Consider the following 18,594-nt stretch of genomic DNA (forward strand, 5'->3'; position numbering starts at 1 on the left):
AATTTTTTCTTGTATTAAGACAATCTACAGATCAATTTCCAAGGAGAATTCTATAGACGGACATCCCTGTCGCCAACAACCCAATGCTATACAGGCTATACAGACACGGCGAAATATATAGTTATAAACCAGAGGAATCCCCATTACATAAGATCATCAAAATAATTTCATTTCAGAAAATTGTTTTACAAGAATTGTTATACCTGAGACACCAAACCACATGCAAAGTTGTAAGGATTTATAATAGTCATTACCATATTGTTAAGAACTGGATTTCAGTAAGAATTAAAAAAAGGAAAATAACACACTTTTTGGCCTAGTAAACTGGATTTTCTGATATATGAAATAAGAAACAGTACAAGTAACAAAGTATCAAGGAACTAAGTACAACGAAAAGGGAGAATTAATAGTAGCAGCAATTCTACTCCAATTTGAGAAATTAGCTACCAAATGCAGGACAATGAGGCTGGTTCCAATTCCAGCCTAGCCTCCCCTCTCACATTCCCCCTGCTTTAACCCTTTTTCCTATGCCACCTCACCCAACTGAACCACCCCCCCCCCCCCCCCCCCCCCCCCCCCCCCCCCTCTTCTCTCCTCTAACCAAATTCCCCCTGACAACCCCTCATTCAGAACATTCTCTTCCAAAGCTGAGTCACCCCTTGCAAATGATTCTCTGTGACGTTGTCTGTAGTATACAAAGGGGTTGTATGACATACAAATCAGTTTCATTCTAGCAGAAGACCACGTTAATGTGTCAATGAGTACTAATGATAGAGTAGCGTAACTTCTACATTCGACTGTTTCTCTAGTTTTACAAATAATAGCCCAATTAGAATGCTTATATGGTAGGAATACTAACTGTACATAATGTACATAATACTCAACCATACAACTTGACAAACATCATGATGTACAGCAACCTAACTAGCATGGAGAGTGTGACTATACCCACATTGACATGCAAGTGAAATGGGGGAATATCAATTCAGCTGGACCTTCATAAGGAAAAGGCAGCTTCCATTGCTTGAAAAATTAAGGCAGTATCAAATCTGAAATTCCTAAAGCTCCTTCCAGGCCCCACATCAAGAAGGTGAGAATCAGATTCGGGTTTTGTTGGCTGGCTGTCTATTATTATGGTGCTACTTCCAGTGGAACTGTGCTTTGCTTTCCACACACAAATCCCTGGACAAAAGTAAAGGCAAGTTAGCAATCCTAACTATTGTAAGAATGTACACTACGGAAAATCTGCAAGGATCAAACTAAAAATGCACTGCAGTACTAAATTTGAAATAAGTAACACTTATTTATGCAAGCTCATCCACAGTTGGTTTTCCTTTTGAATCCCATGCCTGTTGACAAATCTTGTATACTCAAAAGTTTTTGTAGCAAAGGAACCTGCAGTCTGCACAACATCGGAGCTAACTACCTCCAGTACTGACACATCCCACTTCTCAAATTTCAACTGTACCTCAATTTCAAAATCAGCAATCATGATGGGCTGCTGTATGACTGCAATGCATAATGTAATGCGACACATGGAACTAGCTGCTGGAAATTAACTCGAGCCCAGAGACAGCCAGGAGTTGAGCAACTAAACTTCATCCTATGACCTCAGGCAGTTTAAATAACATAACTGATGTTTGTAGCCAACCTGCATTGTGATAAAATAGACGTACCTTTAAGAGGCAAATCAGATCTAGGAGCCATAGGCGGTTGGTGCGCTGAAATCCAGGATTTCAATGATCTGCATGAAGGCAGTGAATCTTTTTGAACTTTGACAACGCATGAGACATTCACCAAAACTATCAAAATCATAAGTGGTTGTACTCACGCCAGAAAAGGGGCCACCATATAAAGCTTAAGGCCAGTGATCCCACGAGATATCACTTCATCACTTGCTGGTTGGAGTTCATCAAGCCTCTGCCATGCAATTTCCTGCACAGATAACACAGAATTTCTCAGCATTCTGATTCCCTTCAGTTGTCAATCAAATGAAGATAATTTTATCATGAATTAAATACAGAATAACCCAAAAAAACAATCATGTCAAAATTTCTTAGCCACAAAATACATTCAATTATATAGGTACAAGAACTAAACAATATAGATCCAAATTTCAAAGTAATAATGTAATATAGATCAAAATTACTGGCAACACTAGTCCACACCTATGACGCAAGGGATAAAATAACACAGCATAATATAAAATGCACATAACTTTATTCAATATCAATGTTTCAGAAAAATTAAAAAATGAAAAATTAGAAAACAATGTCAGGCCACATATAACTACTACCTATGGAAAATGAGTAAGGAGCATAAGAGGAAACGATGAGCAAAGAGAGCTGTAACAACCTTGCTTACATGGGAAGGAATGTGGGAAGCAAAAGAGTTCAGATTGGACATTAGGATAGATGGGAAGGAAGAGAGTGGAGAGAGTTTAGGCAAAAATTGACTGGAATTCATAGTGGTATAGGCCTCCTAGTGCTGGGGCTCAATCTTTGGATTGGGTCATTCCTTTCTCTACATTTCACTTTATGTTCTTGTTTTACAATAATTTCCAGAACTTGGAGGGAGGATAAGACTTAATATCAAATTCAATTGAACTGTGACAACACTTACACAAGACTTAAAAGTGTTGCTCAACACAGAATTACTTTGGGGTTTAGAACAAAAGTTTTCCATATAAAGCAGCATATATTCAAGTTACAGGGTCTTTATTTATTCCATATTTCTCCTTTTGACTGAGTTATTATTACCATACTTACTAATCTCGGATAGCGACTGACCCTCCAAACTGCTATAGCGCTATAGCGGGTAGCGCTACAACGCTATTGTGCAAAGTGTACCTAAGTGATATACTAAATTGTACTCCACAAATATAAAACTTAAAATATGAAAATGTGACATAAAAAACAAATTTGAAGGATCTTAAACTCAAACATAAATGATTTCAAACATTAAAATTCAAATGATAAGCAGATTGAAGGAATTAAAGTATCAAATAATGTAATACAACAAAATAAAGTGGCAAAATTAGCCAAAATCCAAACTGCCACTTAAGTGAAATGTCAAAATCAAAGAACTTAAGGAACTAATCATAATTAAAATCATGAACATCCAAATCTTCATCTTCACTTTCACTTGTGTCTAAGTTGTAAATCTCTTCCTTGTACAACAATAACACTTTTGCAGAAACTACTATAGTGGCGCAATAGTGCCGCGATTCAGCCGCAGTAGCGGCCGCTACATCCGCTACACTTTGCTTGACCGTAGCGGCCCGGTTTGTGGCGGTCGGCCACTGCACCGCAACGCAACTCCGCTAAAGCGGGGCTATTCACAAGTATGATTATTACCAGATGGAAATTTCCATTATCTACAAGATTACTAATTAGTGTATCTGTATGTCAAACGCTTCCATTTGATAAAGTACTGTATAATCAATCTTCATGAAAATTGACAACCAAATACGAAATAATTAATTTATGTTTTGATATATAAATTTATAAAGAATTTAAAGACAGTTTTGTTTGACTGTGAATGAAAGTTGCTTTTATGTATTAAATTAACCAAAGAGATGTAATGATTAGTTTGAATTAGGTCAAATTCTCACATCTGTGAAATAATCATACATGATTACTGTTGTAAATATTAGAATTATTTATTTATTATTTGTATTAGCTAGAATACTCTATAAGTGTATTTGGGCTTTAACTCATTAGATCTTTTAGTCTCTTTAAATAGAGAACTCTTATACAGCTATTACACAACTATTAAAATTATATTAGAATACTACCGTTTTTAAAACAAAACCCTTATTTTTGCCTCTCGCCGCCACCAACAGCCAACGGAAATTTTTTCCGAGGACCTTTTAGACTGAGAGAACCACTATTTGTTTAGATCATCTTCACTGTTGACCACTGTCACCAGTTACTGTTCTGGCGATCTACACAATTGTGATCACCACGACGAGGCGATCTCCTCTGTCAAGGACCCATCTCGAAACTGTTGCTCAAGTTCCCTCACGCGCGTGAAACAGACGCGCCCTTCCAAACATTGCAGCGGCGGATGGTACATCATTTTCACGTGCGACTTGGACAGACAAACTCGCCTCCTCCTTGCGCGTCTAGATCTGTGCCTACATTGGCATTTCGACTCAGGCACAGTCAACCAGTGGTCCCACAGTGTTTTGTCACTGTTCCGGCGAAGTTTTTTATTCTTTTTTAACGTTTTTTGTTTTTGTTGTTGGCAAGCTTTATGTCAAGTGTTGAAGACTATAACAACACTTAGTATCAAGTTAGGCTAAATAAGAAAATCAAGTAAGTGTTCAAAAGATCAAGTCAAGTTTACAAGGGATCAAGTAGTTGTGTTCAAGGAAATTGTGACAAGTAATGTCAAGTAATGGTTCATTGATCATGCAATTAAGATGACAAGATATACAAGGATACAATTAATGCCAGACAAGTCTAATAGGACCCTAATATAAGTTTAAGGTATATGTAGGGACATAGATGTCATTACGTGAAAAGTCAGAATTAGTTTGGTATTTGACCAAGGTTAGTTCAAAGCTTGATTTTGATGATGTAATTAAATTCTATAGTTAATTTCATGAGTTCAAAGTGATCTTATTATGATCAAAAAATGTCTAGATTAATTTTTAAAAATAGGTCAAAGTATGTAAATTAAATAACCAATGGAATTTGATTTAAGTCAAAGACGTATACAAAGTTGTCAAGTTAGTAACTTAACTCTGTGAATTCTTTGCATGATTTTTGATGCATGAGTGAGTTCTTTGTGACTTGTATGTTTTATATTCAAGAAGGTCAAAGTTAAGTAAAGACCAACCAATTAGAATTAAGTTTGATTAGTCTTGAACAAATGGACCAATGAATGATAAGTTTGAATGTTCAAAAGGTGTCAAATGGACAAGTAAGCAATTCTAGTCATCTTTCTACATGTGAGGTGGCTAAGTGACTTGTAAGAATTCTAGAATGTTGTATAAGATGATGACAAGATTAATGTGAATGAAAGTAACCAATAGGAATTAAGCTTTCATGTAAAGCTGTAAAGTATAAAGTTAAGTAACTTTAGTGATTTTTTCCAATACATAACCGGTCATATTCTTTCTCCTAAAGGCAACCACGAAATTGCTTCTTCTCTTCTTCTTGGAGCCGTGACCATGGCTGAAGAGAGAGCTTGAGAGTTCAAGTGGTTTTAAGTCATTTTTAGCAAAAACTCAATTACACAAAAGTTGTAGCCTTTGGTTTTGAGAACCTAAATCCTCTTTCTTTTCTTCTTAAGGAGCCTTGTAGTGAGAGAAACACTCATTCAAAGAGGGCTGGTACTATTCATCTAGAGAGAGAAAGTTAAGGTTTTGACAAGTACTTAGGTGGAAAATGTTGCCTAGTTCACAAGGAAGCTTAATAAGGTATTACATCTTGATTTTGATGGTTGGAAGTTATTTTATTAAGCATTATATGATGGGTTAGGGTTTGATAATATCATGATTAAATGATGATGTTTCACGTGGTTTTAATTGGTTATAAGTCAATTTGAGGCTGCTGTTTTAGAAAAACCATATATGAAACTATAGGACTCCAAATGAAGCTTGGTTTGTTGCAAATTAAAGGTACATGTGTCTATTATAACATATCAAAAATTTAGATCAATTGGATAAGAAATGGAATTTTCATGAATTAAATGGCACAGGATGTCAATGTTGTCAAAAATAGTGCATTTCGGCCATATTGAAATAATTGTGCAAATCAAGTGTTCAATTCATGGGCTATTATGTAAAACAATGATCCTTAGGACATTTAATGATGATTGGTTAGTATTAGAACCAAAGAAAATATATGAAATCCTATTTGGGTCTTGTATGTAGGCTTAAGGTATTTAAAACCTTGTTTTACATACAATTCAGGTGGAAATGGTAATATGTAATAAATCCAAAAACCTAGGGTAGTTGTCCTTGACTTGTGTGGTGGCATAAATTGGTTTTAATTATAATTTGATGGTACATAGGTTGAAGAACAAGATTTAGAAGCATTGGATTAATTTGTGTGGTTCAAGTAAGCATTGGATTTGAGTTTCTACAGGTAAGCTCTTAGTTTAGGAATTTTCTCTTCATTGTTGTTCCACCATAGTCCAGTATGGATGATGGTTCAGATGTGTGTATGATTGATAGTGAGATATTTGGTATATGTGCATACATGTGCATTCATGAGCATTCATATAGACAAGTACATTGATGTTGTGATGTGATGTATTATAATTCAAGTAGATAAGTATACAAGATGTTGTGTTGTGTTAATTTATTAAACAGGAAGTACAAATGCTTCCGTAATATTACAAGTGGGAAGTACAAACGCTTTTGTATCATTATCAATGGGAAGTACAAGAGCTTCTGTATTATTATTAGTGGAGAAGTATAATGCTTCTGTATTAATTCAGTAATATAAATTGATAAGATTGCATGTTGTATTATATGTTTTATATCTGGCCTTTCATGCAGAAAGTGAACTCATGGGAGGAGACTACTCCATAAACTCTGAGTCTTATTGGGATTCATTTCTCACCCCGTCGTAGGGCTGTAATTTAAATTACAAGTACATCAGCAGCAGGAGAACCTTCAAAGGGAAAAGGACCAGTGCAGTGAGGATAGAGGACTCAACAAGAATAGACACTTGGTTGTTTTGAATGTCTGTGTAGACATGTTTTGCTAGTGCATGAAGTATCTGATCATGCATGTATATAGTTGATAATCATTTTGACAGGCATGTGTTTGCCTATGTGTATTTGTATATTATAGATACATGATCGTTGTGTTTATGTTTATACATGGTAGACGTAATCAGAATGGCACTGAGCCATATTTCAGTTTATGTACATTGGATATAGAATTGTCTGTTATCAGGTACAAGGTTAAATAGTGGGATATAATCCCTAGTTGTCCAGTTTACAGCCATTATGCTATCCGCTAGACTCTATACGGAACGATATAAATTATCATATCCGTATAGTCATTGGTCATTGATTATGATCACATGGAATTTAATTTGAAATTTTGTACAGGTATGGAACTATACAGTTTATTGAAACAAGGCATATAATATAAATATAGCAAAGTGTAGGAATAAATTAAAAGGAAAAGTTGCATCATGAAATTATGTTGATAAATTGCGAAAATTTTAGTAAGTCTTCCGCTACGGTAATGAGGTTCATTGCGTCTTTTATACCATTAGTAAGTTAACAATCTAATTATTAAATTGGAGCGTTACAAAGACACTCCAACTCATCAACCATCTGTTACGATGGCTACTCTTTCTCCAAATGATCTTCCTTCTCTACATTAGAATTATCGTCTTAATGGAAAAAATTATCTACAATGGTCCCAACTTGTTCGTACCATTCTCAAAGGGCGTCGTAAAGTTGCTCATCTTGAAGGAATTGTTCTTGCCAAAACATATCCAAAATTTTCTGATTGGGATGACGAAGACTCTCTTATTATGACGTGGCTATGGAATTCTATGACTCCTGAGGTTAGTCAACATTGCATGTTCTTACCTACCACTCTTGAGATCTGGGATGTTCTTAGCAAGACTTATTCAATGAAGCAAGATGCCGCCACCTATTATGACATGAGGAATAGGATTTTTTAACCAAGAAGGGCTCTTTCTTTGTGACAAAGTATTATGACATTCTGAATGGGTTATGGACTGAGCTTGATCAGTACCAGAGTTTGAAGATGGAGTGTAGCAAGAATGCAATCACTCTGGCCACTTCTGTTGAACGAAATCGAATCTTTGATTTCCAACGTGGCCTCAACTCAGAATATGACCCTATTCGAGTTCAAATTCTTGGTAAGAAAAAATTACCTTCTCTTTCTGAAATTTTTCACATTGTCAGGGGGGAAGAAAGTCGCAGGGCTGTCATGATGGATGTCAAGTTGTCCAAAGGATCTAGGTCCATATTTAAATCTCTCAATAAGCCTTCAAAGTTATCAAACACAGATTGCGGCATTTCGTGACCAACCCCGAAAAACGCTATAGCGGGTTGCGGAACTAGCGGAATAGATATATGATAGAAATAATGACAAAAAGAAACATTTTTTAAAGGCAGAGATAGCATAAGTAACAAAGAGACAGACGCGAATAGACTAAACAACCCTTAAATTTTTTCTGTTACCCATTTAAATTTAGGACAAAATTGACATTTTGCCTTAAGACAACAATATGGCCGCAAATGCGATCGCAATGGCCGCTATTGCGTTCCGGTGTGGCAAGGAACTGCAACGCCGATACGGCCGGCTCGCGGCGCTATTGCGACACAATTAACTACTATGTAAGCCTTCTGGTACTGGTAGGGGTGTGCAAAATAACCAAAAAACTAAACCGAACCATGAACCGAACCGCCCTTAAAATAATCAATTTCTTAAAAACCAGTTCATGAACCGAATCGGTTTTTAAAGAACCAGTTCATGAAACGAACCGGTTTTTAGAACCAATTTAAGAACCGAACCATTTCTGAACCGAACCGAACCGTTTCCAACCGAACCGAACCACTTCCGAATTGAACCACTTCCGAACCGAACCACTTCCGAATTGAACCAATTCGGTTAGGTTTTTCAAAAAATCCAGTTCGGTTCGACCCATGCATATCCCTAGGTACTGGTACTTTGGCTATGACTGGTAAGAACTCAAGCACTCATTCTTTTATTGCTTCTTGTACTGATTTGAAAACTTCATGGATTGTGAATTCTGGTGCTACGGATCATATGACTTGTTGCACTGACCCCTTTATTTCTTGTTAGAAATAATATTAGTTTATTATTATTAGATTAGTCTAGATTGTGGGCTTAGCCCATTAGGTCTTTTAGTCTCTATAAATAGAGAGCCTTCTTGTACAGTTTTTATTTAATGAAAAATCGTTCTGAGTTATTTTCAATTTATCAAAAGTTTTGTGCAGAAATAAAAACTCAATTTGGTGCTTCTATTCAAATCTTGCGCAGTGATAATGCAAAAGAGTATGTGTCTCTTGAATTTTCTAAATTCCTGGATACACATGGGACGATACACCAGACTACCTGTCCCCACACACCACAACAAAATGGAGTCGCTGAACGTAAAAATAGACATCTAGTTGAAACTGCACGTACCCTTCTCATTCATATGAACGTCCCACTCCATTTTTGGGCAGATGCTATTATCACCTCATATTTTCTTATCAACCGCATGCCCTCTTCTGTGCTAAATAATGATGTATCCCACAGTATTTTGTTTTCTGGAGCACCTTCTTATCCTCTGCCTTTACATATTTTTGGTTGTACTTGTTTTGTTCATGATCTTACTCCAGGTAAAGACAAGTTGACATCCAAGGCCTTCAAATGTATTTTCCTTGGGTATACACGTTTTCAAAAACGGTATCGTTGCTATTCTCCTGATCTCAAGCGTTATATCGTTTTTGCTGATGTCACTTTCCTTGATCAGCAGCCTTTTTACTCTACTCTGTCTCCAGTGTCACAGGTTGATCAGGTCCTTCCTGTTCCTTTTCTTGACTTGTCTTTACCAGCTGCAGGTGACCGTATTCCAGAGGAGCAACCCATTACCTCCATACCTGCAGATCGTCCTCTCCTCACATACCAGCGTCGTCAGCCTGCACCTCCTCCGACTTTGCCTCTTGATGACACATCGCCCTTTCCCGTCGGCTCTTCTCCTTCGGATCCTCCATCAGAGACTCCTCCCATTGCCCTTCGGAAAGGTATTCGATCCATTCGAAATCCTCATCCCCTTTATTCTTTCTTGGGTTATGACAGACTTTCTTCACAACATTTACTTTTGTTTCTAGTCTCTCTTCTGTTTCCATCCCTAAAACCACAGGTGAAGTACTATCTCATCCAGGGTGGCGCCAGGCGATGCTTGATGAAATGCAGGCACTTCACTCCAATGGCACTTGGGGTCTTGTTCGTGCTCCTCCCGGGAAATCTGTTGTTGGTTGTCGATGGGTGTTCACAGTTAAAGTTGGTCCTGATGGCACTGTTCATCGCCTTAAAGCTCGCTTAGTGGCCAAGGGATACACACAGATTTTTGGTCTTGATTATGGGGATACCTTTTCTCCTGTTGCTAAGATGGCTTTTGTTCGCCTGTTTCTTGCCCTTGCCGCCATTCATCACTGGCCCCTTCTCCAACTTGATATTAAGAATGATTTTCTACATGGCGACTTGCAGGAGGAAGTTTATATAGAGCAACCACCAGGTTTTGTTGCTCAGGGGGAGAGTTCTGGAATGGTATGTAAACTTCGGAAATCTTTATATGGCCTGAAGCAATCTCCTCGGGCCTGGTTTAGCCGCTTTAGTTCAGTTGTTGAATCCTTTGGCTTAATCAGAAGCAAAGCCGATCATTCTGTCTTCTACCGGCATAGCTCTTCTGGCCAGTGCATTTATCTCCTGGTCTATGTTGATGACATTATCATTACAGGCAGCGATCAGACCGGGATTGATCAGTTGAAAGAGCATTTATTCAATCAATTTCAGACCAAAGATCTTGGCAGACTTCGATATTTCTTGGGGATCGAAGTTGCACAGTCTAGGCGGGGCATTTCCATCTGTCAGAGGAAGTATGCACTGGATATCCTAAATGAGACTGGCATGTTAGGCTGTAAACCCATTGATACACCTATGGACCCCAATGTTAAGCTATTACCAGGACAGGGGGAGCCACTGCCAGATCCTAGTCGCTACCGCCGACTAGTTGGAAAATTGAATTATCTTACTGTGACAAGGCCAGATATCTCCTTTGCAGTGAGTGTTGCAAGTCAATTTCTTGATTCTCCCTGTGACTCCCATTGGGATGCAGTTATTAGAATTCTCTGATATATTAAAAAGGCGCCAGGAAGAGGTTTATTATACACAAATAAAGGGAGTTCAGAGATCTCTAGTTATTCAGATGCTGACTGGGCAGGTTCTCCTTCAGATATACGATCCACCTCAGGGTATTGTGTTCTCTTCGGAGGAAATTTGATCTCTTGGAAGAGTAAGAAGCAAACTGTGGTCGCCAGATCCAGTGCGGAGGCAGAATATCGGGCAATGGCAAATGCAACCTGTGAGCTCATCTGGCTGAGACAATTGCTTAAGGAACTCCATCTCTGTGAACAACAGCCTATAAAGCTCATTTGTGACAATCAAGCCGCTTTGCATATATCCTCTAACCCAGTCTTTCATGAGAGGACCAAGCATATAGAAATTGACTGTCAATTTGTCAGAGAAAAGATCCAGTAAGGGGAGATCGAGACAGCATTTGTCAATTCCAATGATCAACTTGCAGATGTATTCACTAAAGCTCTTAGAGGTCCCCGAATAGATCATATTTGTAACAAGCTGGGAGCTTTTGATATATACGCACCAGCTTGAGGGGGAGTGTTAGAAATAATATTAGTCTATTATTATTAAATTAGTCTAGATTGTGGGCTTAGCCCATTAGGTCTTTTAGTCTCTATAAATAGAGAGCCTTCTTGTACAGTTATACACACTTGAATATACAATAATATTCAGATTCAACTTTTCTTATAGGTATCTGTACTATAGTTGTAGCTGATGGATCACACACATCAGATGTAGGTTCTGGTAACATCAAAATTCAACCCTCCTTGTGTCTCAAGAATGCCCTTCATACTCCCCAACTTTCTACCAATCTCCTTTCTACTCATAAGCTTACTACATATTTGAATTGCATTGTAACCTTTTTCCCTATTCATTGTGTTTTTCAGGATCTCACCACGGGGAAGACAATTGGAGTTGCTAAGGAGCAGGGTGGGTTGTATCATCTAGTTCCAGAATTTGCTGCACAAGGTACCAGCAATCAGAATTTGATGACTCGTCAGTCTACTTCAGATTCTCTTATTTGGCTTCATCACAAGCGCTTAGGTCATCCTCCTTTTAGTTTACTTAAGTCTATGTTTCCATCTTTGTTTGTGTTGCAGTCTGTTGAGTCTTTTAATTGTGATGACTCTCAGTTTGCAAAACATCATCGTGTATCCTTTCCTTCTAGTGAAATAAAAAGTGTTGAACCTTTTAACATTATTCATTCTGATGTTTGGGGGCCTTCCAAGGTCCCTAATATTTCTGGTGCTAAGTGGTTTGTCTCTTTTATTGATGATTATACTTGGATAACATGGATCTTCTTGATGAAAGATAAGGCAGAAGTAACACAGTTGTTTATCTAGTTTTATTATATGATTGAAACCCAATTTTGTAAAAGTATCACGCTTGAAATCAGATAATGGTACATAATATGTTAATCATCTTCTTTCCCAATTTATTAAATACAAAGGAATGGTTCATGAACTCACATGTGTGGATACCCCTCAACAGAATGGGGTTGCTGAAAGAAAAAATCATCATTTGCTTAAAGTCACCAGAGCATTGTTGTTTCAGTCATCTGTACCTAACTCTTAATGGGGAGAAGTTATATTATCTATAACCTATTTGATCAACTGCTTACCTTCCAGAGTTCTTGGCCATGTAAGTCTTGTTGATCTCATGACCTCTTTTTTCCCTTCTGTTTAATTATGCAGTCTCCAGTCTCGTATCTTTCGCTGTGTTGCCTTCGTCCATGTCCATAAACAAAATCGGAGTAAATTAGAGCCTAGAGCCCTTAAGTATGTCTTCCTTGGTTATGCTCCCAACAAGAAAAGATACAAATGTTACCACCCTTCAAGTCGTAAATTCTTTCTCTCTATGGATGCTAGCTTTCATGAGTCTGAGTCCTACTTTCAAAACCCTCAGCTTCAGGGGGAGAAAAGTATAGAAGCTTCAACCATTTTCTTTAAGTCTGAGTCTCCTTTTTTGTTACCTACATCTCTTACCCAAGTTAAGAAGGAAGACTTAGGTGATGAGATTGAAAATTGATCTGATTCCTCATGTGACATGCCTCCTATTGATCGACAAAGAGTATGCAAAGTTGGGACACCCGAACTAGTGTATCAAAGGAAGAAACAACCCACACTGCTCCACCAGCAACTGCAATCGCCTGAACCGCTAGTAAATACTGAATACACTACATTTATTCCTGAGCCTGATATTAATTCTGATGACTTACCCATTGCTGTAAGAAAAGGGAAAAGGTCTGGTACCCAACACCCTATTTCTCATTTTGTCTCCTCTAAGAATCTCTCTATGCAGCATAGAAGTTTTATTACAGCACTTGACTCCATTTCAATCTCGAAATCAGTACATGAAACATTAAAAGATAATAATCGGGTTCAAGCCGTGCATGACGAGATGAATGCGTTGGAGAAGAATAATGCACGGGAAGTTGTTGACAGGCCAAATGGAAAAAGGGCAGCAAGGAGCAGATGGGTGTATACTCCAAAGTATAATTCTGATGAGACTCTTAGAGGTATAAAGCTCGACTGGTAGCCAAGGGGTACACACAAACATATGGTATTGATTACGAAGAAACATTTGCTCCAGTGGCCAAAATGAACACTGTAAGAGGTTTATTGCCTCTTGCTACTCATTCTAATTGGGATTTGAAACAATTTGATGTGAAAAATGTCTTCCTCGATGGCGAATTAGAAAAAGAGGTTTACATGAAAATCCCACCAGGATTTAACTCAACAAATGGAGATAATAAAGTTTGCAGATTGAAGAAGGCATTGTATGGCTTGAAGCAATCCCCGCATGCTTGGTTTGGAAGATTTGCCAAAGTTATGCTTTCATTGGGATACAAGCAAAGTCAATGAGATCACTCATTCTTCTTTAAACATTCTCAGGAAGGTAAGACCACTATTCTTCTAGTTTATGTTGATGATATGATTATAATGCGGGATGATATATATGAGAAACGTGCGCTGGAAAAAAGAATGAATGCTAAATTTGAAGTTAAAGATCTTGGAAACCTAAGATATTTTCTTCGGATAGAAGTTGCTCATTCAAAACAAGGCATTTTTATTTGTCAACGGAAGTATGTTCTTGACCTCCTTAAAGAAGCAGGAAAACTCAGGTGTAAACCTTCCAGTACTTTGATTGAGCAGAATCACAGACTAGGAAGTAAAAATGAAAGCCCTCTAGTTGACAAAGGACCGTATCAACGAATAGTGGGAAAATTGATATATCTAGCTCATACTAGACCTGATCTTAACTTATACAGTTAGTATTGTTAGTCAATTCATGCATGATCCGAGGGAGAAATACCTGCGAGCTATGGACAGGATTCTCCAATACCTGAAAGGCACACAAGGCAGAGGACTATTATTCCAAAGAGGAGGAAACCTATCCTTAGGAGTAATATTGTATGTTTCTCTATGGAAATCTAATAACATGGAAAAGTAAAAAGCAAAATGTGGTTGCTAGATCTAGTGCAGAAGTATTACTGATAGGAATATACACATGAAGGCATAGGGGATTATGTTCTACCAATGAGGTGGCCTAACTAACTTTTGCAGGGAGAATAGAATATTCAAAGAGGTTAGGTTGAGTATAAGATGCGGAATGTGAAGTGTGTGAGGGTATCTTGGAAAGTTAGGACTCTTGGGCTATTGGGAGAGAACCAGAACCTCTCGAATTGTTCTGGATATCAATGTTTCTAATATGTTAATTCCCAGTCTTGTAGCTTTTGTTGTTCTGCAATTTCCCTTTCCATTACTTGTTATTTTACCATGAAGTATTTTGTTCTGTAACTAGCTATCTTCATTTACCAACATTGTGATTTTCCATATCAATGATACAAGTTTTCGTTTCCATTCAGAAAATCTCAATTGTTGTTAATTTTTTGGTTATAGATTTGAGGTCTCTATCAATTTGGTGTCAGAGCTCTTGATCCAGAAGCACCCAACCCAAACCAAAAAAAAACAAAAAAAAAATTAAAAACAAGAAAAAAAAATTGAAAACAGGTAAAAAAGGAGAGACAAGTTGAAGAAAATCATAGAGATACTTAGGCTTCTTGATGAGCATCTTCGAAAAACCAAGAGTCACTCTAGAGGATGGTCCCAACAAGGAGGGGCAAAGGTTCTGAAGAGAACGAGACAATTGAGACTCAGAAGGTGGAAGACGAACTGGAATTTTTGAAACAAAAAACAAAGATAGTGAGAGAAGAGACTCTAGTGGAGGATAACCAAAATCTTCATTTACAAAACCAAATTAGGTTGTTGTGTGGAGAAGAAATTTCATAATAAAAACAAAGAAGAACAATTGCTAATGAAGGATGAGCAAGTGACGGTGTCAACACATCCCACGAAGTTGGATCTTCATAAGTTTAAGGAGGAGCCGGCCCTGTGTGGCTGTGAACGACATCAACAGATGCGTGCAAGAAGGGAAGAAAGGAATACGAAGAGAGAGGAAATTGAAGGAGACAAGGATGCACATAAAGCTTTGGCTAAGGTAGCGTGTGGGGCGAAGACATCACAACCACCGGACTCGAACTTTCTTGAGGGAAAAAGATTCTCTGTTGCACAATCTTGGAAGGAGAAAGGTTTGCAAATGCGTCTGAAGAGGATGGAGCAAAGTAGGTCGCAATGGTGCAAAGAGAATTTGGGCCAAGTTGCTGGCCAAAAAAATAAGTCCCAAACCACTATTGAAATATTCCCAAATCAGCTCAAGGACACGAGTCCTTCCTTTTTTTTAAGGGTGACAATTGGGCTTGTAAGCCCATTATGATGCCTAGCCTAATCAAACCCAAAATATATGTTTATTGCCCATACCAAGTTGATTGTAACGTCACTTTGCCAAGAACGACATCCACAAAGATCTTCAAGTCTCATGAAATCAAACCAATATCCTCATACTGCACTCACCTAGAGCAGATAATCATTTCGTACACTTTCAGTCTGAGATGCCTTGGATCTGTCTATGATGAGGCAAGGTCGCATACTTTTTCCAATCACCCGGGAACCATCACTCCTATACTTGGTTGACACATTGACATTTGCGAACAAGAACCCATTTGTTGCAAAGGGTACAAGCGATAGCACATTGCATATACTTGTTGGAGATAATGGTTGGGTCAATCATCGAGAAAATGGAATAAGCTAATCTTTTGATGCTACAAAGTTCATGTTCTCAAAGGGTAATCATTCTAAGAAGCTCCAGATGGCCAAGCTAGATTGTAAATATGAGGTTATAGTAGATCTAGTTGTAGGAATTGGCTACTTTGTGCTGCCTTTTCTCGTCAAGGCCCTTGGTCAAGGGCTTTTCTCCTTCTCTGTTAACAATTTAGTGGACCTAGATAATAGGGCGTCTATCAAGAATGTTATAAGAGAAGATATCACTCTAGTTGTCATTACATTTACAAATTTGGCAGAGATGCAGAGGAATAGTGTGATTAATTATATATGGTGGCAAGATTTCCCTAATATTATTTCAATTGATTGTGGATTATCTTCCCCACAAATTGATGATGGTGAAGCTCATAGTTGATTACATGAGAAACAGTATAGTTGGCCTGAATCATTAGAGTATGATATTATACATGGAGTGTCTACTATTGGTTCTTATGTCGATTTAAAATTAGGAAAAGTGTGTATCTTTTTAAAGAATGGTCCTTTTAAGAGAGATAAAGATAGATCATGGGGAAGAGAAAATAAAGAAATCCTCACACTCTTCCCCCATGATTTATCTCTTTCTCTCTCTTAAGGGGCTGCTAGCCTTTGGTCACAAGGATATCCCTAGGCTGGGTTGCCCACCAACACAATTTTATTGGCTTCATTGGGGTCTTGACTCTCGAACCCTCACCCATAGGAAAGGCTACGCTAGCATTGGCACATGCTGCTATTGAGAAAGGGGAAAAAAAAGACTTTGGTTTTTAAGAAGCAATTTGACAAAATAATTCAACGAAAAAACAAACAAACTTGAAGGATAAACTTGGTTATTGTGGTTAAATAATCATTGCTTTGAAATTTTTATTTGAGAAATTGAAAACTTAAATTTATATATGCTACACCTTCAAGAATGCCTATTTTTGTTATCAAATGAGAGTATAATCTATGTTCGAGAAATCACTACAATACTTGTGGTTTCATGAAATGCACACAAAAAATTAAAACATGCAATAACACGAAGATAAAGCGTATCGTACGGAAATATATGAATGCAACAAGGAAAAAATCCGAGCCTAATGATAGATATTGTATCCTTAAGACAATTTGCCCTTTCTATGGTGCCCAAGATTCATGAACAATTGTCTCTCGGGATAGAACAGATTACCTCTGTTCTTGTGGCGGCACTTTCACATAAAATAGCCCCATCAAACTCAACCTTTGTCTAACTGATCACACTAGAGTAGAAGAATGCAAATGCAAAGAAAGTATGGAAACCAATAGGAAAAAACTAATATCTTAAAATTATGACTCCTTATTTATATATAAAAAATGTAAGGTCACGAATTAAAAGACACCCGCATTCAAGGATGAAACAACACATCCCTTCGACGACGAAACGAAACATCTTTTTCAAATAAAACTTCTTATTCATAAGCATAATTAATTCAAAATGAATTCTAATAATCCCCCATATGAATAAGAAGTTCAACAATCGAGACCATATGCATATGAGACTCAATGCAATGTGCGATTATTCAATAAGAAACAATTGCATTAGGTTCAGTAGACGCAATGCCTTTAATCGTCCCTAGTGAGACATCGGATTTACTCGATCAATCGGTGGAGGTGATGCCTTGTAATCGTCAACCTTCTGTGTAAACCAAGACAACAGAAAACATACAATTGTTCCTCAGACATCGTAGGCCCTCTATTTGTGTCAATTTCAGCCTTGGACATCTCCTAGTTATGCGGGTGCTTTAGAGAATACGGCCTAATATTCTCATAGAAGTGGCCCTTACTTTACACCCATATAAGCGATTTATTATGATGTATCTAATCATACACCATCTGAACATATCAAATTCAGAAATCATTAAAAGCCCACATGCATACCCTTTAATCATGCACTATCTTGTCTAGGAATGAATGTAAATTTTGAAAAATTACACAATGTTTATCCGTTGATTATCTCTTAGTTGTCTCTTTGAACCTAGTTCGTGTAATCTCCACTGTGCAAGTTAAAGTGTCCACAATGATCAACATTTTAATGATCTCAAACTCATTCCTTCAAACAAATTTTCCATTTACCTCTCTAGTCATACCTTTAGTTAACGGATCTGTAATAATACCACTAGAGAGTGATTGCTTCACGGTATTATGTCTCTGATGTGTACATCAAGACTTACCATTATACATAACATTCCTCGTACTTCCGATTGCTACCTTACTATCATAGTGGATACACATAGCGAACATTGTTTCGGCTAATCCAGATTACCCTCAAGGAAGTTACAAAGCTTGGGCTACCCTACCAACTCTATCCAAGGCAATAAATTCTACTTCCATGGTCGACCTCTTAATATATGTTTTCTTTTCCAACACGCAACGCCTCCACCAAGTGTGCACACTTATCCACTTGTGGACTTGGTGTCACTAGAGACTGTGATCTAATTTGCATCACAAAATCCTTCCAGTACAGTACCACAAGATACTTCGAGTAATGCTTCAAGTGACCTGATATACATATCACTTCTTTTTAATGATTCCCATTTGGGTTGCTTG

At 37.7% G+C, this 18,594-nt stretch overlaps 1 protein-coding gene across 1 annotated transcript in view; it reads right to left on the minus strand.

Annotated features, from left to right (window-relative positions):
• Positions 1-599: 599 nt before the first annotated feature.
• The window catches only part of LOC133300538 (mRNA-decapping enzyme subunit 2), a 44,071-nt gene continuing 26,076 nt past the window's right edge, over positions 600-18,594 (minus strand). Inside the window, exons 7-9 of the mRNA XM_061500098.1 lie at positions 1,832-1,935; positions 1,677-1,744; positions 600-1,182 (exon numbers count right to left, since the gene is read on the minus strand). Of these exons, the coding sequence (XP_061356082.1) occupies positions 998-1,182; positions 1,677-1,744; positions 1,832-1,935 (357 nt within the window). The 3' untranslated portion in view covers positions 600-997. The remainder of the gene's footprint in view (positions 1,183-1,676; positions 1,745-1,831; positions 1,936-18,594) is intronic.

This window comes from Gastrolobium bilobum, unplaced genomic scaffold (assembly GCF_033153095.1).
Source record: "Gastrolobium bilobum isolate Gb01-03AN ecotype WA unplaced genomic scaffold, APGP_CSIRO_Gbil_v1 utg3986, whole genome shotgun sequence".
In the NCBI taxonomy this organism is placed as follows: domain Eukaryota; kingdom Viridiplantae; phylum Streptophyta; class Magnoliopsida; order Fabales; family Fabaceae; genus Gastrolobium; species Gastrolobium bilobum.